General features: G+C 40.3%; 1 protein-coding gene across 1 annotated transcript in view; it reads right to left on the bottom strand.

The window, feature by feature from the left end:
* Positions 1-249: 249 nt before the first annotated feature.
* The window catches only part of IMPG2 (interphotoreceptor matrix proteoglycan 2), a 73521-nt gene continuing 46093 nt past the window's right edge, over positions 250-27677 (bottom strand). Inside the window, exons 12-19 of the mRNA XM_065913748.1 lie at positions 20747-21050; positions 18476-19770; positions 17669-17888; positions 10943-11153; positions 9298-9479; positions 7134-7351; positions 6586-6665; positions 250-4758 (exon numbers count right to left, since the gene is read on the bottom strand). Of these exons, the coding sequence (XP_065769820.1) occupies positions 4743-4758; positions 6586-6665; positions 7134-7351; positions 9298-9479; positions 10943-11153; positions 17669-17888; positions 18476-19770; positions 20747-21050 (2526 nt within the window). The 3' untranslated portion in view covers positions 250-4742. The remainder of the gene's footprint in view (positions 4759-6585; positions 6666-7133; positions 7352-9297; positions 9480-10942; positions 11154-17668; positions 17889-18475; positions 19771-20746; positions 21051-27677) is intronic.

The following is a 27677-nucleotide window of genomic DNA, read 5'->3' as shown; positions in this document are numbered from 1 at the left end:
GCATCAATAACTAGCAACAAATTTCAGGGCAACAATTGGGCTCTGAATCTGTCTCCAATTCTCGGAGACTCTCACTTCACAAAGATTAATCAAAGACTATCCTTCCTACACCGCACTCATACTGTGTGTATCTCTAAGTGGTAATTACAACCAAACTACTGCTACAATCTACAATGTTTTCTTCTAATTGACACAAAATGTAGGGAAATTTTTGAAAGAGAAGTTTATTAATAATGAAAATGGCACAACTCTATACATAAGACTAAAGACCTTTCATATACATAAAGACTGTTAAATTTTTATTTCTAATTAGCTAGTATTAAGACAAGAGCATTTCAAGCAAACAGTACAGTAACATGAGCTTATCTGACCCATACTTTAAATACAGTGTCATCATAAACAATATGAAACAGAAAAATCTGTTATTATCCACACTCCATATTGAACATATATTATGGTATGTACATAGTCACTTCATAAACATCACAGTCCACATACATAAATAATTATACCTTATTCTCTGATATTATGGTTACATTTTTCTTATTTATTCCCTAACTACTAAAAAAGCAACTAAGTGTAAGTGAAGCAAAAATGGATAAGGAATCATTTCAACTAGGCTGTAACTGTAAATTGTGTGTTTTGATCTGTCTTATTACCCCAAGGGGAGTGATTTAACCTGTGTCTTGTTAAACAGATAGTGTAAGGTTTTACAAAATGCATGACTCAAGGAAATTTCTATTTAGATTCTTTACATTATCAGTTACTTTCTGGTACCCTCCCACCTTCTCACTTCCAGCCAGGATCTTCTGCGGAACACAATGCAACTGATTTGATGATTATGACCTTCACACCATTTTTCTGCATTCATTGCACGCTTGGGAATAGAATGAGCTAGGAGGCATGACTCATTGCAGCTGGATTGTAAATTTGAAAGGCTGGCCCCACCCATTCTACTGGGAATTGTTGGAAACGTTAAAAAAAAATGACCCATATTTTTCTTAGCTAAAATATCTCAACTTAATAAAGATAAGTTTTTCTCCTAAATCAGCTGTTTCCTCATGGAGCAAATATATTACCTTGTTTTCCCATTTCAAAATGAAACTTCAGTTCACAGGCTGATAGATGTCAAAGTATCCATTATTGAAAACATGGAAATGACACAAAGATGCCCCCTGCCTAAAAATTATGAGATGGATGAAGGCAAACGTACCAAAAAAAGAATGCAAATAAATAGATCAGGTACACATTTGAGTCAACATGGCTTTAGAGCCTACAAAGATATCTGTGCAATTTTCATCTTTTGTCAGAAGTAATAATAAATCAGGTTTGTTCAATTACATTACAATTTACTATGTGATTAAAAAGTATGAGGAGGGGAGCAGCCAAGCCATGAGGACCAGGTACTGAAGAAGAGAAAAAACAAAGGGCGGGATTAAAATCAGTTATTAAAGTAACTTGTGTTACCACGTGAAGTAAATGGGACTTCACAGCACATAGCTGTGAACACATACCCTTAAACCACTGCTGTGTAGAAACGGAGTCCTACATGTCAAATAAATCTCTCATTATCCAGAACCCAGGAATCCTGTATGTATACTCAACTATAAGGGTTACATCTGCAAGACTCCAGAGCACCTTCTGAACCAAAAAAAAGAAAAAACAAAACAAAATAAAAACACACCTTGAGTTCTCTGCCACGCACCGTCTAGCTGTGGCGCGCCGGCTCTGCAGCTCGCCGGCTCAGGAGCTGGGAGCACACGGGCTCCCATCTGGGATCTTCCCACCCCAGGGATCAAACCCTCATCCCCCGCACTGCAAGGCGGGCTCTTAACCGCTGGACCACCATGAAGTCCCGAGGGAAAAGTTCTTTCTAAAAGCTCTTTCAAGATCGTTTCTCCTGGAAGACCCATAGCTCTTTCAGCCCTTAGAGTGTGAACAGCAGAGGATCTTCACCATGGAAACTTCATTCTCCAGTCTTTCTCACTGTGGTTCAATTATGGCAAAGGTAAGGCCAAAGTCTTTATTCCTGAACTAAGGAGCTCAGGTCTCCCCCTGAGAGTTCAGGAGTTCCTTCCATTAACAGACGTGGAGCAGACATTTGCGCAGAGTCAACAAGAGATTTGCTCTTCAGAAATGTTTCAGAATTTCTTACTTCACTGATTGGCTTCTGGAAACAACAATCCTCCTTCAGCCCCATTCGTGCTTCTCGTGAGTGTTCCACAAGGTGGCCAGATGTACACCCAAATCATGTCCATCTAGACTGCCGGCAAGCAGACATTCATTTAAAATGCTGCTTTCTAGGGTTAACTGGGTTAGGGTTAATAAAAACAAATTTTCTTTTTCATCCACAACAAGTTTAGAATCTTCAACAGAGAAATCTTAGGAAGTTTTACAAATAAAATTAAGCATTAAGTAGTGACAAATGTCATTAATATTTACAATGCTTTAAAGATAAATATCATTTCCCTTTCAAATGAGCCCAGTAGAAAATATCCCACCACTAGCTTGTACCTATGCTGAACTTTTTAGAGAGTATTATGTGAGTAGGGAATGAAAGAGAATTCCAGGAAACAGGAAATATCAACCTATATAAACACACATTCATAAAACCTGTGACCCATACATACTTTGCAAAATAACTGGATATCTTCAAGGCTTTCAATAGCTTTACTGTGGCATGTACTCATCCCAGCGATTTCGTTTCTGGTGTCTTCATAATGAGTGAAATTGGCAGTCATTAAGTTGAGAAGAAAAAAAAATGAACCAAGTATTTTCGCTCACGGTCAATCTATCCCTGGTTAGTAATATCTGGTCATAAAGAAACCAGAATAGTTAAGATTATCTTTGACTAACATGAAGATTCCTAACTTGAAACACACCTGCATCAATAATAGCCTATTTGCATACACAACTCAGTATCAGGAGTGATAGGGCACTCTCCACGCCCCCGCCAAAGCTCCCATTCACAAAGTGCTAGGAAACAGAGTTAAGCTTCCATTTTCAGTTATAATTTATATAAGATGTGACTTTTTCCTAGCTATAAAGAAAAAAAAAATTATTTTAATTGCAATGAAAGTACTGCCATGTTTTATGTAAGCAGGAGTCAATTTAGGTACAGGGTATTCATAAAGAAGCAGCCAACCTATACCACAGGAGGGAGTTAAATGCTCTTTTTGAAATTAAAACACCAGGAACTAGAGGAGATACAAGGTTTGCCCAGGACATGGTGAGGTAGCAGCAGCAGAGTCGGGGAACCCATCAGGGAACCCAAGCTGAGTTCTGACTCAGCCCACCCATCAACCAGCAAAGTATACTCTCAGTACTGTGGTCTTGACCCAGCACCCTCTCCTCCCCTGTCCACTTGATTAAATTCATCTTTAGTCTAAGGAGAACTCTCTAAACTTTATACATATGTCTTGGCTGAGATAGCTTTAAAAAATAGGATATTAACATAATTAACAAACTAGTTTGGTTTTGATTAACAGGCTTCAGAAACAGAAAACTCTGGTAGAAGCACAAGGTACAGGCCTAACTCTATCTTCCAGCAAAAAGGTCGCTTTTTCTTCAACAGTTTGATTCAAAAAAGGCTTAATATTTTAGTTAGGTGAATGTCTGACCATAAACTGTGTTAAAACTACTTCAAGAGCTTTTCATTCCACCTGAACTAACATGCTACAAGTATTCAGCTGTTAAGCTTACTTCCTCCGGTAAGAGTCTCACCTTGTCTTCCCGCTGTGAAACCTGAGGCACATTTATTAAGAGACACCCTCAGAGACTCAGAAGCAGATAGCAAATATATCCCCAACTCCCAGACCCAGCTTTTTCCTTACAGAAAACTTTCCAGAATTCACACAGTTTGATTTCCTTTAAATATAGCTTCCCATCACTTCATAGCAAATAGATGGGGAAACAATGGAAACAGTGGCAGACTTGATTTTTCTGGGCTCCAAAATCACTGCAGATGGTGACTGCAGCCATGAAATTAAAAGACGCTTGGTCCTTGGAAGAAAAACTATGACCAGCCTAGACAGAATATTAAAAAGCAGAGACATTACTTTGCCAACAAAGGTCCGTCTAGTCAAAGCAATGGTTTTTTCAGTAGCCATGAATGGACGTGATAGTTGAACTACAAAGAAAGCCGAGCTCCGAAGAATTGATGCTTCTGAACTGTGGTGTTGGAGAAGACTCTTGAGAGTCCCTTGGACTGCAAGGAGATCCAACCAGTCCATCCTAAAGGAAAATCAGTCCTGAATATTCACTGGAAGGATTGATGCTGAAGCTGAAACTCCAATACTTTGGCCACCTGATGTGAAGAATTGACTCAATTTGAAAAGACCATGATGCTGGGAAAGATTGAAGGCAAGAGGAGAAGGGGATGACAGAGGATGAGATGGTTGGATGGCATCACCTACTCAATGGACATGACTTTGTGTAGACTCCAGGAGTTGGTGATGGACAGGGAGGCCTGGCATGCTACAGTCCATGGGGTCACAAAGAGGTAGACACACCGGAGTGACTGAACTGAAATACAGCGTTTGGTCTTTGCAGATATAAATACCATCACATCTCTGGCCAAATTCTAAAATTTTAAACTAGAAAAAAATTTTGAGTCCCAAATTTAGTTTTTTAATAGAAAACTCTTCTTTCAACAGAGTTCCAAATCCAGGTTAATTAATATGATGTAATGAGTGATCTCCATCTTCTCTAGGCTTCTAATCAGTTGCAAATACGAGTTTTGATTAAAGCTCTTCCCTGCTATGAAACAAAGAGCAATTAGTTGAAAAAAGCTAAAAGGTCCTGAAATGCACTTTGTTGAAATGTATTGTCAAACTATATTCCTAAAATTACCAATTCTTTCTTTGCAGGAAAGCTGTTCTGTGCTTTGCTAAAAAAAAAAAAAAAAATCCAGTCTACAGAGACTATGTAATATTTTTACTGAGTCCTAAACCAAGTCCATTAATATTTTCATGAGCTACTGGTAGATGAAAACTCCAGACTACATGGAAACTGAAAATGCACTGATCATGTCCCTAACATTTTTTCAATGCTGTCTCCTGACTTTGAACAATCCCCTTAGGGTTATAGTGTCTGTGTGAACATTCTTTTGTTTCACTGGATCTTGTTTAACTCTTCTTTGTTATATGATTTTTTTTCATATATTTTAATGCCAAACAGTTTACAAGAAGAAAGTGAAGCATGTAGTCAATCTGCCTGTCCTTAACTAGGCTCTCCTGGTTCCTCTCTTTGGATTTCTTAGCCTGTATGAGATGTATTTTTAATTCAGGAAACACAGATGGCTCTGAGGGGCTTATAAAAGGGTCTTAGGAAAGATTAAAAAAAAAATCAATCATGTTCTTTCTATTGGATACCACTGAAGCTGTGCCATAGGTCACCTACTGGCTGGAGATACAGAGATTAGCGGATATCCTGGACTAAAAGGCAGAATCCTATTAATATTGCTTTGACAGCACTCAAGCAAGGTCTGCAGTAACTCCCATTGGCCAAATCAGATGTTCAGAGAGTTTTCTTCCTAAAGGAGTATCTACCATGCATGTGGAACTAGAAAAGCATCTTCTTCAGTTTCCTTTGGTGTCAATCCATCCATTCCTATCAGAGGAACCATGAGTGAGGGGCTGCCTGTCAGAGAAAGGGGATTTGGGGCAAAGGGGCAGAGGCTCCAACCAGAGCCACATGTGCGGTTGATCCTTTATCAGTTTCTTCTATAAGCAGGCATGAATTGCTCTAGTTTTTCTCTTCTAGAAGTCAGGTACCATTATCTGGCCTGGGTGAGACCCATCCTCATGCTTCCTCATGGAAGCACCTTTGCAAGGGCAGCCGTAGGACCAAATATCAAAACCAAATAATAATCCCACCCACTACACTCAGTTAATCTACACTCAGCTAATTAGTCAGTTAATTAACACTCAGTTAATCTATAAATGGTCTCTTTACAAGGGTACTGTATTTTTGTAACCTACATCTTGTTATAGATCCTCAGATGCAAAGGGAAGACCAAAAAACTATGGACACTTGCCCAAAATGTATGCTGAAAAAAGTAATGGAAAAAGACATATTGAAAAGTAAGGTGAAGTTGAAAGAAGCAAGAAGACACACTTCAATGAGATCTGCCTCATTCAAAGTATACCTAAAAGTATCTACGGAGATAGAAAAGGAAGTATGTGTTAAAATATGTGAGGATTTATGGCTACTCAAACAGGTGACTCTATGTTAATAAGAGAAAATATGATAGAGCGAGGAAGCTCTAGTCCAGAACACAGAGTGTCTTCGTTTTCCATCTTCATTGGCACTTGCTGTCATTGTGAGCTTGAGTAAGACTCTCCATTTCTTCGAGGTTTCCTTTCCTCACTCATAAAACTTAAATAAGAAACACTCAATGTGTAAAGGCACTAGAAGGAATAACTGCAGAATCAGAGTGGATGTGGATTAATTGTGAAGAACTCAACAATGCTAGTTACCAACAAAACCCTTGTCATACAGACAGAAATTATGTGTTCACACTCGTGACCCTCCTGTAAGGCAAACTGTTTAGAATCTGGTGTGGGTGCGCTCTTAAATGCTTACATTTGATGTTCTCTGACAAAAGCTGCAAACTCAGGATCCCTGGCATACAGTTCCAAAATTCTCATTCTTTCTTGAATTTCCTTTAAGGGAGGAAGGAAGGAATAAGAAAAAAAAAAGCCATCATTGCATTAAAAAAATTTTAATGGCGTTTTAAAAAAGAGGTGTAATTGTTATCAGAGACCATAGCTTTCTGGACAGTGCAGGAGAGAGTTTCAGAAAACGGCAGAGTTTTCAAAAAAAAAAGTGGAAGTTGTGGCTACTACATGAACTGCTCTGAATAACTCAGACATATATTTCTAAGGAGTGAAGGGAGGTAGGAGACATTTACTAATCATGATACAAGAATCACTGGGCAGGAAATACGATACAACTCCGAACTATATCCTGGCTACATATCACATTGACTGGGAGGTGTCATGAGGAAAAAAAACTAATCATGAAATAATTTTCATTCTTTCTTGAAGCCTTAGGATACATACGCACACGCGCGCGCGCGCACACACACACGCACCCCAGCAGAGCCACAACAGAAGAACCAAGCTTCCTACCTCTCTGGAAAGGTCACTGTTCTCATACATCTGTCTGATCTCGTCCCTGCTCAGACCAGCGATCACCTCTCTGTCTGCGGAGCTGTAGAAGGGCCGCTGAGGGTAGGGGCCCTCATAGCGCTCGAGGTCGGACTCGTAACTCTCAAATACGGGGTTGTGCTTCACGGCACTTTCTACGGATGAGAGGCCATCAGGCTGCCTGCTGGAGCCACAGAAAGAAAAGCATAATTGATTCAGGTTCTTTTCTGGATGCTCAACTATCTAGGAGGCTATTTACCTGGAACAAAATTCCTGTTGAGGAAGAAAAGGAGACAAATTGGATACAAATGGGAAGGGAGTGACTGCGGAAAAGATCCAGATCAATCTCGAATATTATTTACCACCTTGTTATCACTATAATCTCCTCGACTACCGGGCAAGCGTCCTGTGGGGCCTGTTCCTTGTCTCTTTAATTTTTATTTGTCCTAAAGTTCCTGGTACCTAATGAATGTTGACGGGGAATTATGTCTGCTGATAGCGTTTCATTAGTATTCATGGAAATATTAAATTTTGAGGAATGTTAAATACTAAGCATTTCATTAAAATTAGTGGGAATAGCATCATTCTTCCCAGCACAGACAAATTAAAAATCAGTGTGTAAATACTATTCAGCCTTAAAAAGGTACGCATTTGAGTCAGTCCTAATGAGGTGGATGAACACAGTGCCTCTTACCCAAGGGTGAAGTAAGTCAGAAAGAAAAAAACAAATGTTGTACACTAACGCATGTATGTGGACTCCAGAAAGATGGTACTGATGGACCTATCTGTGGAGCATCAGTGCAGACAGACATTGAGAACTGATTTAGGGACACGGCTGGGGGGGAGGGGGAGGAGACGGTGGTATATATGGAGAGAGGACCATGGAAACACACATTACCATCTGTAAAATAACCAAGGGGATTTGTCGTATGACTCAGGGAACGCGAGCTGCGGCTCGGCAACAAACTCCAGGCGTAGGATGGAGGGGGGAGGTGGGAGGGATGTTCAGGTGGAAGGAGACACGGGCAGACCTGTGGCTGATTCATGTTCATGCTTAGTAGACACCAACACACTACTGTAAAGCAATTATCCTTCAATTAAAAATAAATAAAATTTAAAAAAAATCAGTGTGTAACCACACAAAGAAAGTAACAGAAATAAAAACTCATGGGGTAATGGGCTTCAATTAAACTCAATTCAGGTCTACAACTATTTGCTGAGCACTGATTATGTGCCTAGGAATTTTCCAGATGCTGACAATGCAAAGAATTTGTTTGACTCTCTCTAGAACAAAATCATGGTCCAATGAGAAGTCAGAACCAATAAAAAATAAAAGAATGATAACAAGAGTTATGTTCTGGGTGCTATAGGAAACTAGAAGCGGTGCCTCGTCAGCCAAGCCAGAGGGTGAGTGAAGGTAACCTAGACCGAAAGCAGAGCTGGAAGCACAGAAGCAAAGTACAGCCAGTGACTGTGATCACTTTACACCAAAAGGTCCTTGGATCGCTAGTCTAGCAAGTAGAATAGGTTTTACCTCCTCTATTAATGAACCTATACTCAACTAAAATGAGAATCAGATTCCATTTCTTGTCAGATTCTTACCTGGATGTAAAGTCTGCCTAATTACCACTGGAATGAGCCAAAGGGGAACAAACTAACAGATCCGGTCCTCACACAGGCCTCACCTTATCTCCATCACCCTTTCAACCCCTCCTGCACCGTGAAACAGGCAGTCTGGCCCCACTCAGGGATGCCATTCTTTGGTTGTACGGTGAGATTCATGTATGCCTCTCTGTTTGTTCATTCAACTGGCTAGAAAGTTTTCCATCCACCTCCTGCAGCAAACATCTACTCTTCTATCCAGTCAAATACGATAACCATCATCAAAACATCTAAGCTGACCTCCCCTAGGCAAAACAAATTCATTACTCATCTAGGCATTCTAGCAGGTTGTTCAAACTGTTGCTTATGTTTGTTTCCAGACTGACACCCTCTGAGGACAGGGATCATGTCTCTTCTCAACTTTATAGCCCCCTCCCCTCCATTCAGATCCCTTCCAGTACTCAGGACACAGAAAGGACAAAATGAATGAATAAAAGGAATATTTTATTCCGTCAGAGAGCAACTGTCGTTACTTACCTGGAGGGTCTCTCTCTTTCCCTCCTAACATATTGAGCCTGAAGAGCCTTGATGATGAAGAAGACCAAAGCAGAAGAAACGAGGACAAGTCCAACCATGGAGGCAATGGTGACGCCAATCACCAAGGGCTCAGACACAAACTCTTCACAGTGCTCGCCACGATACCACCAGTTCTCACCCACTCGGCACCTGGAACAAGAAGTGGCCAAGCCCCAGATGGAATCACTCTGTTGAAAGTAACATTAACAGCAGAACCTTCGGTGGGACAGAGTGCACGGAGAGAGAGAAATGCTGGCACAGACTCAGGAGGTCCTCCATGACTACCTGTAAAGACTGATAAAAGACTAACTAGACCTATAGAAAGTAGTCTAGTCAACTCTGGTTTATGGACAATGAAAAACAGGCCCATTTTCGATAAAGGAAAAAAATTGGAGTTAGATCACACAATTTGTCAGCAACAGAGCTGGTCTAGAACCCAGGTCCCCAGACTCCTCACATCCTTCCACCACACTGCAGAGATCCTCCAAACTCCAAGCCCACACGCTATGCAAAAGCATCCTCAATTCCCCGAGCAGCAATCACTGCTTTATAAAATCAGATTCATTTCTCTGAAAATCAAGAGACTATTTTTCCTCTTAGTTTTAAAGCCAAACTTTACATACAGAAAATCTGAATCATTTCCACCTATTTCCTCTGCTTTTGACATCAAAGGCAACATTTTCCCCTTTTGAAATTCACAGATTGTCCTCTTACTGAGGTCCCCCCCCCCCACCCCCCGCTAGTTCTCAGCATCCTCTCCTTCACATGTTGTGACTTTGGTTGGATAGGGTGGGGAGGATGATTGGTTCTGCTTTGTTTAAGTAGAGTGACTGGGGAAGTCTACCTGAATCTGCTCATCTGTCTGGTTTATTTTCTTTGACTCTACCTTTAAAAAATAGAAATTAGATACTTAAAATACCACAACTTTAAATACTTGCTATTCTTTATTTTTGAATACTCATTTTGACCAAGAGCAGCCCAAAGCTGTTAAAAACATAATTCAATTAGAACAATAAAACTCCTCTGTTTCAGATACAGTATAAAGTGTTGATTATATATGGAAACCCAATTTGAGCAGCAATTGCCTTGTTTCACCACTAAGAACCATTACACAAAGATCTCCAACTACTCTAGGACTCTCCAGAGGACACCAGGCAATGTTCTTCTTACAGCTTCGTAGGAACACGAGATAAAATAACCCACTGAACTGGGTATAATTCAGGCCTTTTAACTGATTCAGTCTTCACATGTGAACTAGATGGCACCCATCTGGTAGCCCAGTTGGGAAAAAATCTGCCTGCAGTGCAGGAGTCCTGGGTTTGATCCCTGGGTCAGGAAGAAGAAGGAAATGGAGAAGGAAATGGCAACCCCCTCCAGTGTTCTTGCCTGGAAGAACAAGAATCCCATGAACAGAGGAGCCTGGCGGGATACTGTCCATGGGGTCACAGGAGTCGGACATGACTTAGCAGCTAAACCACCGCCACATCTATTACCTAGATATAACTTCTGTAATAAAAATTGTTGTGATCATCCTAACATCATAGGCACAGAGCTCTTTCTTCAGAGGAAGTATCTCTAACCTTGTGAAGCCAAAATCTCTACCTACGACATACCTACAAATGGCGCCATGTCCAGGCATGATGTCACACTTCCCATCGTTCAAGCAGAAGCTGGGCTGTAGCTCGCAGAGACTCTGACAGGGCAGCTCTTGCACACTCAGGTACCCAGGGTAGCAGCTGCACTCCGCCTCTCCACTCCTGGGGTTGACCAAACACTCGGAAAATTCACTGCATGCTTGAAACTTGCAAGGGTTGGCCTGATCACCTAAAATGCCAAACAGACCAGAGAATGGTATAAGGAGAGGCAGAACATAGGAACTAGGGGAAGAGAAGCCCTCCAATAAGGGTCCCCCGTCCAAAGTACCATGGGATAATCCCCTTCCTGAATCACTGAAATATATCACCACCCGCACCACAAAACGTTTCTGATTCGCCCTTGATTGATGACAGCTTTTGTCAGATTTCTTTGAAACGCAGAGCCAAACTATAGAATCCAGTGACCTGGGCGAGCCTTGAGCTGTTTTATATAGGAAGCATGTAGAAGATTTAAAATCTATGAACTATAGGTCTAAATTAAACAGTTTTCACGTACCATTCATTTCCACCAACCCTATCCTGCTGTCGTGGTCCTCTACTCCACATGTGAGGCTGCACATTCTGCCCCTACCCTCACCTCACTGAGAACATGGGATGGAGAGACAGAATACAGAGAAGAACTGGTGGAAGCCTCAGGGATGAGTAAAGCCCAAAAAGAGCAGTCTAAGAACATTTGAGATTTGTGAAAGTTAATATCATAAAAACATATCAGCCCCAACATCTCCTCAGGCCATTCTCAACAGTATTTTGGCTTTAGTAATTCTCTCATCCCATGAATAGAAAATGGAAAGTGACATTCAAAAAAATTATTTAGGACAAAAAACAGTCAAAAATGATATAGGAACTGACCATAGACGGGCCTTCCATCCTATCATGGTAAAACTGCATGTTCTTCACTGGTGAATGGCAATCTCTGAATTACAAAAAGGCAAATGGTAATGAAGATACCACAAAGAGAAGAAATCACTGGAAATGACCCATGAACTCATCTATATGAAAAAGCATCAGGTGTAGCTAGAAGATGAAGGGAAGGTTGAAAAACAAAAAGCATAGTCTCTCAGTTTCCAGGTAAATTAATATTGCTTTGAGAATCAATAACTTCCATGCTGCTGTGAAAATTCAAGACATTTCGCACGAATCTGTGACCTTGGAATTTGTAGGTTCTCTGCAGCTAATCTTTCTTGGCCCTGTGTAGGAATGAGAGGGGAGGTACTGGGTTGAATAGTGTCCCCTGAAAATTCATGTCCACCTAGAGCCTCAGAATATGACTTTGTTTGGAAACAGGGTCTTTGCAAATGCAACCAAGTTAAGATGAGGTCATACTGGATTAGGTTACCCAAAGTCCAATACCTGGTGTCCTTATAAAAAGAGGGAAATTTGGACACAGGGACACAGACACACAGGAAAGAAGGCCATATAAAGACAGAAGTAGAGACTAGCGTGAAGCATCTACAAGTCAAGGAATGTCAAGGATTGCTGGCAAACACCAGCGGCTGGGAAGAGGCAAAATAGGCTTCTGTCTTAGAACTTTCAGAGGGGACAAGGCTCTACCAACATCTTGATCTGCATTTCTAGCCTCAACAACTATGACAGAACAAAGTTCTGCTGTTAGAAGCCACCCAATCTGTAATCTTCTGTCACAGAAGTCCTAGGAAACTGATACAGAGGAGCAAAGCCAAAATGCTCACAGAACAAGAAGAGTACAGAAACGCACTGGCAGACGGCAGTTTTTACAAGGGGACTGCACAGCGGGATTCCACTGTGTATTTCCTAAGTCTTCACATCCGGGTCCTCATGTTCATTTTGCGGCTTTGTAATCAGAAAGTAATCTAATCCTGGCCTAGGCTGAAATCTGTCCCTGTGAGCGACAGAAGGGTATCTAGGGGGTGGTAAGGATAGTATTGCACATTTCATGCAGGGATGGGAACAATAAAGAACAGAAACGGTAAGGACCTAACAGAAACAGAAGAGATAAGAAGAAGTAGCAAGAATACACAGGAGGGCTATACTAAAAAGGTCTTAATAAACCAGATAACCACAGTGGTGTGGTCACCCATCTAGAGTCAGACACCCTGGAGCGTGAAGTCAAGTGAGCCCTAGGAAGCATTACTACAAAGTTAGTGGACATGATGGAATTCCAGCGGAGCTTGAGCTATTTCAAATCCTAAAAGATGATGTTATTAAAGAAATGCACTCAATATGCCATCAAATTTGGAAAACTCAGCAGCAGTCACGGGACTGGAAAGGTCCTTTTTCACGTCCATCCCAAAGAAGGGCAATGTCAATGTTCAAACTACTGTATAACTGCTCTCATTTCACAGGCTAGCGATGTTACGCTCAAAATCCTTCAAGCTGGGATTCAGCAGAACATGAACTGAGAACTTCCAGATGTTCAAGCTGGGTTTAGGAAAGGCAGAGGAACCAGAGATCAAACTGCCAACATTTGTTGGATCACGGAGAAAGCAAAGGAGTTTCAGAAAAACATCTACTTCTGCTTCACTGATTACGCTAAAGCTTTTGACTTTGTGGATCAGAACAAACTGGAAAATTTTTAAAGAAACAGGAGTACTAGACAACCTTACCTGTCTCCTGAGAAACCTGTATAACCTATATGTAGGTCAAGAAGCAACAGTTATAACTGGACATGGAACAATAGACTGACTCAAAATTGGGAAAGGAATACAACAAGGCTGTACATTATTACCCTGTTTATTTAACTTATATGCAGAGCATATCATGTGAAATGCCAGGTTGGATGAATCACAAGTTGGAATCAAATTTGCTGGCAGAAATACCAACAACCTTAGATATGCATATAATACCACTAATTGCAGAAAGTGAAGAGGAACTAAAGAACATCTTGATGAGGGTAAAAGATGAGAGTGAAAAAGTTGGCCTAAAATTCAACGTTAAAAAACTAAGATCATGGGATCTGATCCCATCACCTCATGGCAAATAGAAGGGGAAAAGTGGAAGCAGTGATAGATTTTATTTTCTTGGGCTCCAAAATCACTGCAGATGGTGACTACAACCATGAAATTAAAAGACACTTGCTCCATGAAAGGAAAGCTATGACAAGTCTAGATAGCGTATTAAAAAGCAGACATCACCTTGGCAACAAAGGTCCATATACTCGAAGCTATGGTTTGTCCAGTTTTCATGTATGGATGTGAGGGTTGGACCATAAAGAAGGCTGAGCACCAAAGAACTGATGCTTTCGAATTGTAATACTGGTGGAGACTCTTGAGAGTCCTTTGGACTACATGATCAAACCAGTCAATCCTAAAGAAAATTAACCCTAAATATTCACTGGAAGGACTGTTGTTGAAGCTGAAGCTCCAATACTTTGGCCACCTGATGTGAAGAGCAGACTCACTGGAAAAGACCCTGATCCTGGGAAAGACTGAAGGCAAAAGGAGAAGGGGTGGCAGAGGATGAGATGGTTAGATTTCATCAACGATTCAATGGATGTGAATTTGAGCGGACTCTGGGAGATAGTGGAGGACAGAGGAGCCTGATGTCCATGGGGTCCCAAAGAGTTGGACTCAACTTAGCAACTGAACAACAACAACAAAGGATGGTATTGCACATTCCCCCTTTGTTGATGGAAGTTCAAGAATTTCTGAGACACTATATAGAAAAATAAATTAAGCAAGAGACAAGTCAATCTTATCTTTAGCCAATCTTGAGATAAAACAATATTTTAATCTGAAACCTTTTAGCTAAAAATGTATGTGTATTTAAAATTTCTAAAACTCTGTGACCATTCTGTGGGTGTAGGTGAGTGCCTAGGGAAAGGAAAAATAGAATCCAGAAGGGGAAAAGGATAAATGTTGCCCCCTTTTATTTCCAATCAAGGAGAGAGACTGAGACCAATATTTTAATCACACAAATAAAGAGATTGGCATTTTAAAGTCTCTCTCTAGCCTTTTGTGCAGATTAAAGGTAGATGTTCAGAATGGATAGCTCTCCATTGGGAAGAATATTTAAAGACTTTACGGGAAAACAGAGGGAGACTTGGAGCTACGCTTGAGATAGGAGACAGGGATCTAAATTGAAGAATGAATTACATTCTGGTTTTCCAGGGACAAGCAAAGAGAAGGATTGATGGGTCCCAGAAAATGGGAGTAGAGGAAATATGAAGAAGGTCTGGAAAAATAGCCAGAGGTGCCAGAGTAATGTAGTAGTTGACTCTGTCCTGGAGGAAAACTTAGCTGTTAAAAAGACACCTTTGAAAGGGTGGCTGAGAAATTTTGGGATATTTATACCTAACAGTAATATTTTTTTAACCCATTTTCTATACTATGACCAAAAGTCTTCTATCACCCTCATATCATCAGTAAATATCTGATGGAATCAACTGCCTTGTGTTGAGGGGATTTTGGGAAAATAAAATATGGGACTGTGATCTGTGTTGGAGTAACATAAAGAACCACCACAAGGGTCAAAGCAAATGGTAAGATTGGAAATTCAATAGAAGAAACTCAAAGCTGGAGATAATTAAAATTCCCTGATAATTCCTGGAGATGTTAGGGCTTGGAGGGCCTAGGATGCAGGTTTTACACTGCACATGGTGAGAATGAATGCAAATTCATTTGACTATTAAGGAAAAAGGTGGTTCTATAAACCTGGATGACTTGGCATACATCTGACATGTGAGTTACATACAAAACTGAAGTAAATGTACTTATTTATATACTTCTCTTCAAAAAGAAGTGGGTAGACTTTTGCAAAAGCTTTATAAATCACCACTGCTTGCATTTATATGGCTAGTCAAATGTTTTATATATGCTATTTGTTTAATCCTTAGAATGGCCCCATGAAATATTAGCCAAGTAATATTATCCCATTCGCTATATAAGGGAGTAAGGCTCAGAGATAAAACAGCTCATCTAGGATCACACAAATGATAAATGGCAGAGCAGAGGCAAGAAACCAGGTCTTCCAAATTATAATTAATTGCTTCTTCCACTACACCACAGGACCACATGGCAAAAAATGTGCAAATGTCCTTAAAGAACTCAAGTGGCAGGAGATGTGGATACAGGAGAATTAGCTAAATCATTTTCCTCACTTTCAATGAATAATGGTCTTTCATGGATTTCAAAGGAAAGAATGTTTGCTTCTTTCCCGGTTCAAGAATAGGGCTGGCTTCCAAACCAGTTTGAGAGTAAAAGGCACTGGAGAAATTCAAACCCAGACATTCCATCTTACTCCTACTCAAAACCAAGCTCCTCTGGTATGCAGAAGGTGAAAAAGAAAAAAGTTTGAGCATCCACCAGTATTCTCTGCATCAAAGTCTTTCAAATAAAAACAATGGTTCATTTCATTCATTCACAGTACTTTTGAGTACCTTCTATATGCAGAGGTTTTGGCTACAAAGTGGCTAATTAAACAAAGTCTCAGTTTGTGTGGATAGTTCCACTGGGAAAAATAGCTATTAAGCAACTATGTGCATAAATTAGCATGATCACAATAGTTATAAATTCTACAGAGGGAGAAGAACCAGTCTAGATTATGGATGAATCAGTGAAAGTCTTGAGGAAGAGACATTTGAACTGAGTCATAAAGGATAAGGAGAAGTCAGCCAAGAGGGGAAAGAGATTCCGGCAAAGAAGACAGAGTATGCAAAGGCTTCAAGACAAGAAAAGTTTTGGGAATCAAAGGAGCCCAAAACAAGCTAGTCTGAATAGAACACAGTGAGTAAAAAAGTTCGTTTCACTGGGTGATACTGGGGAAGACGATAGGAACCAGGTAGCCACTGAAAGTTATTTTAAGCAGGAAAGTGAAATAATCTGATCAACGCTCTAGAAAGAGTGCCCTGGTTGCTGTCTGAAAAACAAATGGGAGGGAGGAAAACAAGTGAGATTGTTGGGAAACTGGTCCAAATGAAAGATGATGATGGTTTGGCCTAAAGAAGGAGCAGTGAAGGCCGAGAGAAACACATAGATCTGAGATATCTAGAATTCAGAATCAATGTAAGTGATTGTGAGTGACTAAAAGTTAGGGGTGATGGAAACTGAGGTATCAGAGTGACTTTCTAGGTATCTGGCTTCAGAGGCGGAGTGGATATAATTTCCATTTAACAATAGAGACAAGCTGAGATGAGAAGATTTAGTTGGAAGGTACAAAGAGATGGAAAACAAGAGCTCAGTCTTAGCTTAAGGGCTTAATCTAAACTTGATATACATAGAATATATCCAAGTTGAGATCATCAACTATGTAGTTAGACACAAATTCTGGAGCTCAGAAAATAAGCCTGATTTGCATATATAAATGTAAAGAGTTATTGACATTTATATTAGACTTACAATAATGGAAATAGATAAAACAACACAGGAGAATAACACAGAAGGCAAGAGAGTTTACATTCTAACAGGCTTCACAACATACAGAGGGAGCAAGAACACATTCAATGGGTAAGTAAAAGACAGAAAAAGACGGAGCAGGTAGAGAACAGAATGGGAGCTAAGTAAAGGCAGCATGTGGGACAACCCCTCTGAAAACAGAATGATCCTGACATCCTTGGAAGAGATAATTTACTATCAAAATGCGGCAAATTTGCCTGACTTAGTCCTCTTTTACCTGTAAGTGTTGAACTTACCCAATTCAGTGTGGAAGATAATACACAGGAATAATAGTTAGATTCCACTATGAAACCAAGATAGTATTCAATATCATTACCTGATTCCACATCAAGGGAGTATTTGTCAATAGCCAGGTTCATGGTCTGGTAGGCAGTAGTGCAAAAGTCTTCCAGAACCACGTAGACAGCATTGGTGACATTAGGAAGGACAGACCTGGTGAACTTCATTCGGCTGTTCACCACGATACTGCCATTTCTGAAGTTCAGGATTTCTAAATTTTGGAATCCAGTGAGATTTGATTGGAGATAGGGAACCAGCTACAATACATGTAAAGTGGTCAGTTTATTGACAAAGTTTTACATTTTGTTCAATACACCAAAAACAAAGAAAGACGAACCTCTCCACTTTTCCAAACTGTATTCTGTTTACATTATCTAAATTGTTCATCAACAAAAGTACGAACTGTGAATTATTTGAGTCATGAGGTTATCAGTTATTTAGGAAACCCATGGAACTCACAGTTTTAGCCACCAGAGAGTTTATTCTCTGTTTCACTAAAGGATCGTGACAGTGAAAGCGTTATAGGTACCTATGAAGCACCAATCTCACAATAAAATGTGAAAATAAAGCTTAAACGTGTTTCAATCCTAGAAATTATGGAATAAAAAGCCCAGCATCTAAGTTGTCATATCACCGTTATGCCACATTTGCACATTCCTTTTTTTATATCCACCTGTCTCTGTTTTCCTACCAACCCTAGGCCATTACACCATTTGGAGATGATAGGAAATGAGAGTCCACAGCAGACCACACTTTTCTTGGCTCAGATCTTATGCTGTGGGGAGAGAGGGGTGGTTCATACATGATTATTCACTAATGCCCGTATTTCACGTCTCATGCTTACCAGTTCTAAGAATCTTTGCTCCAGGGCTTTATACTCCAAGGAGTTTTTATTAAACAGATCTTCTGAAAACATCATGTTAGTCACTCTGAGGCTGAAGAAAACCACCACAGCTCCTACGGCTTGGGTATGACTCAAGTCATCACTTCTTGTGGGTTGAGCCACAACAGCCATCTCTGTGGAGTGAATATTTGTAGACATTTCCACATAACTACCAACCATGCCACTTTCCTCAGGGACTGGCTCAGGCTGATAGTAATCTGTGCCTATCTGGTCCAACTCTAATGAAATATCCTGTACACCCATAATGACTTCATCTTCCAGCAGGGTGGAGCTTATGGTTGAAGACAATTTGGTAGACTGTGTCATGGAAGCTTTCAACCAGAGCTTGTCAGTACTCGGTGGTGTACTTGCCAATGTGTCTCTGGACAGTTTCCCTAAGGGAGAAGTTCTTGCCCAAATGACATCTGACTCTGGCACTGTGGTCCTCAAAGGCTGCGTATCTGACTTCACTACTGAAATCTTGCTGTCAATCCATTCACGGTTAAATGACTCTGTAGTCTGCTCCATATCCTCCTTTAGAAAGGGTTCCACTTGATCTGCTTTATCAGTAGAAGCAGAGACTGCCACAAATGTCAGCAGAGGAGGTGGTTTGGTAACTGAGTAATAATCAATGTCAGGTATTTCTGATGTGTGCTTGGGTAGAATTGGAGATGCAGATTGAGTTGTGGTCTCTGCAAAGAGGGACACAGTAGGTCCACCAAGGGGCTCATCTTCTGCAAAGTTTGTGGACCCATCGAAAGGCCCATATTCTGAATGCTCAGTGGGTTGATCTGTAGAATCTATTTTGTCACCTACAACTAGTTTCACATCTATACCCTCAGTTAGCAAAAGTGAATCCTCAGCTTCAAGCCACGACTTGGACAGTGGTTCAGTGCTCTTCTCTAATGAAGTCTCACTCCATGGCCAAGTAATCAGGTCTACCTTTTGCCCAGACCCTGAACCCAAACCACTTTCAAACATGAACTCTTTTTCCATAGTCGTGTCTGGCATCCAAGTGCTCACTTCCAATTGGTCTTTGACTTTGGAGGCCAAAGAGTCCATGCCAAACGGTGTAGTTACTTCTTTAGCAAGAAGATCAAATGTGACAGAGGAGACTGGATATGATGAGGATGGCAAAGATACCCCAGAGTCTTCCATGGGGCGTGCTGTTTCTTTTGGCACAGGATAAGTAAATGGACTTGAAGGCAATGGAGTAACAGAAAGAAAATCTTCTGACCATTCAACTTTCGTTAATCCTAAAAATAGAGTTTTCCATTAATGAATTTACAAAGATGCCAAAATATGTTCCCAGTCCTAATAAAACCAGCTACCTGTTTTTTCCCATTAGATCATGACAGACAGTTGTTGACTTTTACTTTGCCAAATCCGGCAAACAACAAGAAGGGATGATTATGTTTTTGTGATGTGGTACAATCACTCATGATTATAACCCCCTTCCCTGAGGATAACAAGACATCAGGTACTAAAATAACTCATCTTCAAACACTTTGGGTTTTTTTTTCAACCCCATGAAAACAGAGAACTGCTGGTAGCCATACTGACAACCAAGACTGACTCTAGTAAAATTTTAGGAAGAAAATTCCCTCGGAAATTGAATCCCCATTTCCTGGTTCTGTTTATTATCCACCATTCTTCAGGTTCACCCAATGTTCAAAGACCTGGGCTCATTATTTTTATCTTTATTCATCTTCCTCTTTCACCTATATTCTATCCCTGAGTCTCACTGATTTGTCCTCTCCTGCCACAACATCTAAATCATCTACTTGACTTTCATTTCTTAATCTCTGCTACAGCTTCCCTAGTTCAGACTTCCCCCTTCTCAAGCCTCATGCAAGCTAAAAGTCTCTACTGGCCCCAAATTAATCCTATTAAAAGATACCAGCATAATCTTTGAAGCTGTTTGTTTACTACTAAAATATTCAAGCAAGTAGTTCTTAAATAGTAATATAATTTAATTATATATCCTTTAACAGGACCTTCAAAGTATCTATTAGGTGATCTCACCCAAGATATTCATTTCTTATTATTTACCTATTTGGACTCTCCATTCCAACCCATTAAAGTCAATTGCTCCCTTTCTTACACAACTTTCCCAAGACATTTCCTCTCAGTGAATGTGGCCATGCTTTCCTCTAATCCTAGCCTCTTGCTCTCTTCAAAATCTCTGTCATCCGACGCAATTAATTATGAAAAGTGAATAAACTTCCTTACCATCTTCTAATGCGTGAGACCCAGAAGTCCTTTCTTCAGAAGCCACAGGCAGGTCAGTCTGAAGCACTGCTGGGGTGACAGAACGAAGAGTCAAGCCGCTAACGTCTAAAACCTCTGGGGAAGGACTGAGGCTCGCCTTCGAGGGAAAGGCTAACTTGGGTGTAGACACTAGATCACCCAAAGGGGTTTCTGACCAGAGTTCCCTGCCAGTGGCTGAAGGAAGGCCAGAGCTGAAACCAAGTGGTGAAATGCTGCTCATGGTGGATTCATCTGCTGAGGGCCATTCAGCTTGAGGGGTATTATCCTGGAGGGGCAAAAAGAGGCTAAATCATATCATAGATAAAAGAAACACATACAAGTAACTTCAAATAATCATCCATCCATTTACATTCCCAGATTTTACAGGGACAAAAGGCAATGTAATATTGGGGAAGGGGTGGGGTATGGGCTCTAGAAGCAAACAGATCTATAATTAAATCCCAATTCAACCACTTACTAGTTGGAAAATCTAGAGAAAAATCATGTATCATTTGAACCTCACCTGAAAAGTGGGAATAAATATCATCTTTAAAAGATCCCAAACAAAGTGAGTTTGTGGGATAAAGCATTTCTCTTGCTTTAGATGGTTCCTTTCCCTCTATCTTATTACTGTGTTTTAAATACACAGAAGTTACTAATATCTTTACTTTGTTGTCAAAAGCCTAAGCACGTTGCTCACAGCAGGAAGAACAATCGGTAATTTTATTCAACGTTCTGAAAGGTATTAAACATTAATTATAGGTCTTTCATTTTTATAAGAAATGCCACCAAGTGAAATGTGGTCTCTTACCTTAAATAAGTAGCCATATCTGCAAATTATAGCAATATCTGTGAATTATAGTATCACCTTTACTAACATAGTACTAATCGTATCTTAAAATTTAGCTGGTGGCTCAGGCAGTAAAGTATCCACATGCAATACAGGAGACCTGGGTTTGATCCCTGGGTTGGGAAGATCGCCTGGAGACGGGAATGGCAACCTACTCCACTATTCTTGCTTGGAGAATCCCATGGACAGAGGAGCCTGGAGGACTACAACCCATGGGGTTGTAAAGAGTCAGACACGACTGAGCGACTAAACACATACTCAGGAATAGAAAAGTGGACAGAAACACAATCCTTGAACATATTAATTATTTAATCCTGTGAAGACCAGTCTATGTAAAAAAGTTTAATGACGATGGTAATAGGTAAAATGGCCATGACATTGGATAGGAGTTTATATATTCCAATATATGCTGAATAACAAAACCCAAGAAGTGTCATATGCATAGAAGAAATGCATAAAATATTTCCTAGGTGAAAACTGAAAAAGAAAAATAGGAAAGATTAATCATTTTCTACTCTAAATAGCATTAAAATCTCATGCAGATTTCCTAAAGACACCCATGCCCATGCCACACATCCCCGAGATCCTAACTTAACTGGTCTAAGGGCGGGACCAATACATGGTATTACACTCTTAAAGGTTCCTCAGTAAAGGATGGAGCCTCATCACATGACCACTGTATTATTCCAGCCTGGGTTTCTAAGATATTTCTTTAGTTGTTGAATCATTATATTTTCTCATTAACTGGAAACTTAAGGAAAATTTCCACAAGCATAAATAAACCTGCCTGAAAACTAGAATTCATGGAATAGCTATGAACAAAATGAAGTCCATGAAAACTAAGAATAAGAAACTCTGAATAGAATCCCTTCCCCCTTCCTCCAGGAGATTCTTGCCAGGGGTGGTGAACTTTCACTGGCACATACGCTCAAGCCTAACATGCTTTTTAAACAAAAGCACACAATTTTAAGGTGGCTAACTATAGTTTAGTCTATGGCCATGAACTAACTCAACCTACTAAGCTATGGAGGGACTCAACTCAGTTACATCACCTAATTAGTCTTTTATGCTTTGCTTACACACTTTCCCTTGTCTCTCCATCAAGGGTCCACACGATGAAGCATTAGATAGCACACTCCCCCAATCACAAAGGAGGACACAGGAGGCAAGAAATTACTGAGCATGTCCAAATTCATCACTTCTTCTAGTGACAAACGCACAGTAGATCATTGGGAATACATAGAAATACTCTCAGTTTCATCCACTATTTCTGAACCAAAAGCACTAAGTCAAGTAACTAATTTTCTTTTGTGGAACTCTGACACCAACACTTCCTTCCCTGTTCACACTTTTTAATTAGGTCCTAGTTTAAATGGGCCATCCTGTTGATTATTTTTATCTGTCACAACCCTAGCTCCTTCTCTTCGCTGATAACTTCCTCACCCCCGCTCCCTTACGAGCTGTCTTCTGTTTGAGTTTGCATGTTCAGAAGCAGAAGATCAAAAAACAGGGAGAGTGAGAGGTTAGGGTGTTTCTCTCCTCTAAGTCCCCACACCGTATATCGTGCAGTAGCTACGTCCCGCTGCAACTGAAGCTTCCGCTCTCACTGGGCTCTGGAAACTGCATTTCCTCCTCCTGCCCTAAAACTCAATGGATGGGAATGGCTTCTCACTGCTGTTAGTCTCGGCACACTTCGAGATTTCCTTTCTCATTCCCTCAACCTCACACTACTATCCAGGGGTTCTGCTTCTATCAAAACCCTAACTGAGCCATGTTCTGTAGTGCAATGTATTTTAAATATCCATACAGGTTTGCATCATTTTTGTCAAAAGGTGATTACAAGATTTGCGATGAAATACAAATGGCCAGAAAAGGAGGAAGAGAATGGATTAAAACAACGTGAACGAAAAATGATATCATTCTGGCAAAATTTAATTAGAAATAAAGAATCTGGAGAGTAAAGAGCGAAGTGATGGAAAAGGGATGGTGCAATATTAGTATATATTTTTGGCAATGTGACTTGGTCAAAAATAGAAATTAGATAAAGACACATCTGAGCATTAAACTGGAGTCTAGTGATCTAGGTCTGATGAACTGAATATACAGAGAAAAGCAAAACATATATCAAAGGAAGAGGAAAACCATCCTCAAAATACCATATGTAACTGCTGCAAATGATAAATTAAAAAAAAAAAAAAAGAATCATTTCAGGATAAGAAATTACCTCTTGGGAATTCTCTCATCAGAAGTGAACCTGAGGATATCAAAACTTGATTCATGAGTAAGGCCAAAAAGATGATTTAAATCAGGGAAAATATTTCTGGCATTCTTCTAGTAAATTTTAATATTTTATAGTATGTCATCACCAAGAATAAATTTAACCTTCATAACTTCATAACTCTATATAGTGAAAGTAACTTGTGATCACTGACATGCATACACGGTGCTCCTATATAACCTAGCACCAGACAGATACATAAAGTTGCCTTATATTTCTGACTAGAGAGTCTAAAACTTTCTGGGTCCTCAAAAATGAGCCAGAGTGATGTCAGCAAGATGAATGAGTAAGACATCCCCAACTCATACTCCCCTTTCAACAATAGCAATTTGCACCCTTTGTGGACAAAAGTGCCTTTGCGGGAGCTGCGGGATTCAGCCCTGTACACCAAGGGACCCAGAAGGAGTCTGGCCCACCCGGCATATTGGGTTATAAGCACAAAGACTTCGGTCCTGGCTGTGGGCCTGAGGTGGCCCATGAACTGGCTCCAGCCCCTCTTGGACACAGTCTGGGAGCCACTGGAGAACAATAACTTGGACAATCAACCTTTGTGGAAGTCCAAGAGTCCAACAGAGCAGCTCCCAAAACACCACTAACTCCAAGTTCAGACACACTGCTGAGGGTAAGCGAGACAGTTTCACTCTACCCACCTCATCCTTCCCACATGGCAACACAGCCCAGGGCCAAGAGAGCACCTCTCTGCACAAGATCTCTGCACAGAGGAAAGCGAGAGCGTGTGAGTCAGTCTCTGGCCGCCCCAGCTGTGCAGGTCCGGGTATTTCTCACTCTGTCCTGAGTACTGAGTTGTAAGATGCACAACTAGGGGCTGGGAAGTGGCTGAGAGAAGGGCAGCCAGGACTCTGAACCTATTAAAGGGATACAGACCCCACTCACTGCGTGACGGACTCCACCATGAGATGCCAAAACGCTTTGCCCATTGATCCCCCTTCCACAGCCCACGGGCATCTCCAGGACTGTGTGTGCCTCACCCCCACACACCTGCTCCACCCCAGGGCTGGTTCCTTGGACGCCCTCCCCACGGCAGAGAGAGCAAGCTAGGGATGGAAAGCCAGCCTGCATCTACAGGCCAGGGAGACAACAAACTTTTAGTGTCTGCACTTCCCTTGGGAAAGCCAAAGGAGCACCGCCATCACTCAGCCCGGTGCATTGCAGGGTTAAGAGGGCACACAAGCCTAAGAATCTGCCGCAAGAGGGGGCAAGAAGCACCGGGAAGGTATATCCATAGCAGGTCTGAGAAAAACAGAAAGAAATATTCACATAGTTACATGAGAAGATATTCAAGATCACCTTTGACAGGGAAATGCAAATCAAAACCACACAAAGCGTCATCTCACACCTGCTGGAATGGCTATTTTCAAAAAAGATAAAAGTGCTGCCAAAGGTGTGTGGAAAAGGGACCCACATGCACTGTTAGTGAGAATGTAAATAGGTACAGCCAATGTAGAAAACAGTATACAGTTTCTGCAAAAAAATTAAAAACAGAACCACCATGTGATCCAGCAATCCCACTTCTGGATATGTGGCTGAAGGAAACTAAATCAGTCTGTCAAAGAGTTATCTGCACTCTCAGGCTCACTGCAGCATTATGCAGAATAGTAAGATATGGAAACAACCTGTGTTCATCAGTGGATATATGGATAAAGATGTGCTACATATATACAATGGAATAATATCTGGCCATGAAGGAGAAAGAAGTCCTGCCATTTGTGACAACATGAATGGACTTGGAGGGCATTAGGCTAAGTGAAATCAATCAGAAGAAAAGCTCAAATACTGTATGATACCACTTACATGTAGAATCTGAGAAAGTCAAACTCAAAAACAGTTGTAGAATGGTGTTTTCCAGGGACTGGGGGTGAGGAGATGGAGAGATGTCAAAGAGTACAAACTTGCAGCTATAAGACGAATAAGTTCTGGGTATCTAATGTACAACATGGTGGCTATAATTAACAGTACTGTTATAAACTTGAAATTTGTCTAAAGAGTAACTCTTAAATGTTCTTATCACCAAAAAAAAAAAAAAAAGTATGTGAAGTGATGGAGTTGTTAACTCTACTGTGATAAGTACTTCACAATATACATCAAATCATCATATTGTACACCTTAAATTTATACAATGTTCTATGTCAATTATATTTCAAGAAAGGGGAAATAAAAAGAACTGCCCAGATGGAGACAGCAATTCCAGAGTTCAATTCCAGACAAATGAAAAGAAAACAAATTGAAGTCTAGAACGTAGAAGTAAAACAAATAGAAACTTTTGTTTTGCCAAAGGTTCAGTGCTTTATAAGGCCATCCTTTGGTTTACAAAAATCTTATGGTAGGAAGCGGGGTAGAGCATGCACATACATGTGAACATAATAAAAGTACCAAATTTTATAACTAGAAAGACTCTTAAGAATCATTTAGTCAAAACTGGCCTATTAAAAATAAGGAACTGAGGTTCACAGACGGGGAATAACCACAGTCACAAAAAAATGGAGGAAAAAAAATCTGAACTAGATGCTGAGTTACTAGAATTCTGTCCTTGGGCTTCACTCACCATATTGGACGTTTTGTTGAAGAATACCTACAAGTGTATATACCCAGAGGGCAAAAGGATTTCCAGAGGAGAAACGAGAGCTTCCAGACTTGGCGGTCAGCTCTCATCCAGGCTGGCATGTGCGCACAGATCCAAGACTCAGGTGAAAAGAGAGCAGAGAAAGGAGGAAAGACCATTTTCTAACATTTAAATGTCTGCTATGGGGAATACAGAAGCTATCTGTATGTAAGGGCAAGTTTCTTCCTTTCTCATTTTTTTCTATTATCCTAAAATTATATATGTAATTCAATTTTAAGTAAGAAAGCCATTTAGTCAATATTAAGTTCTGTCCCTCAAAAAAGTTGTTATGATCATGAGAATCATACCATACCAGAGAATTCACTTGTTTTCCTCTTAGTTATCTAAAACCCCTTCCAGAAATGTGTTAAAGTCACCTGTGCTTCCAGTTGAGTCAGGTACATTTATACTGTTGTAATTCTAGGTGTGCATTTTTTCAAAATTCTGGGAGAGATGACTAACCTCCTCGACCTATACTTAAGAATTTGAGTTTTATCAGACAGAGCCTATGACCTGACACACATTAGGAAAGGTAGTTGAAGCCTCAATGAAAAAGAAATCCTCAAGCAACATACATGATTTCAATACACCTGTAAACTAAATTCCTTTTCATTTTATAAAAATTAAAACAATAAACAATTCTGTAATGAAAGTTAAGCCACAGGTAAGCAACATAAAATGTGAAGTAAAACAACTTGATTCTTTAAATAAAGAAAGAAGACTATCTATTCCAAACAAGTACCCCCTAAAAAAAAAACGGCATGGCAATGAAGCTTGCTCATAAATTTTGAAAGGTAAACACATACATGCCAGGAATAGCACTTCATTTATTTTTATATGAATAGATGTTCCCATAGTAACAAATTCAACTCCTGAATTCTTCTTTTAGCTCAATGTAGTATATCAACAAGTTCAATATGATACTGGCCAGGTTCAGTTCTGCTAATGCCAACTGAAAAGCTTGCTAAGTGCTATAGGAAGCATACTGTGCAACAAGTGATTTTCCAAATCAGAAGGCCAAAAGGTGTCAAACTCAATATCCCCAAATTACTACCTCTAAAATAATTTCTAAAAATAAATCCTGGTTAAAAAAAAACAAAAAAAAAAAACCTCACTTCTATTAGATAGGACAGAGAGGAAGGAGGCGGAGGAAGGGGAGAAGCAA

The sequence above is a fragment of the Muntiacus reevesi genome, chromosome 21, assembly GCF_963930625.1.
Source record: "Muntiacus reevesi chromosome 21, mMunRee1.1, whole genome shotgun sequence".
NCBI lineage: Eukaryota > Metazoa > Chordata > Mammalia > Artiodactyla > Cervidae > Muntiacus > Muntiacus reevesi.
Note: the sequence above shows the minus strand (reverse complement) of the source record. Positions and strands in the feature narration are given on the sequence as shown.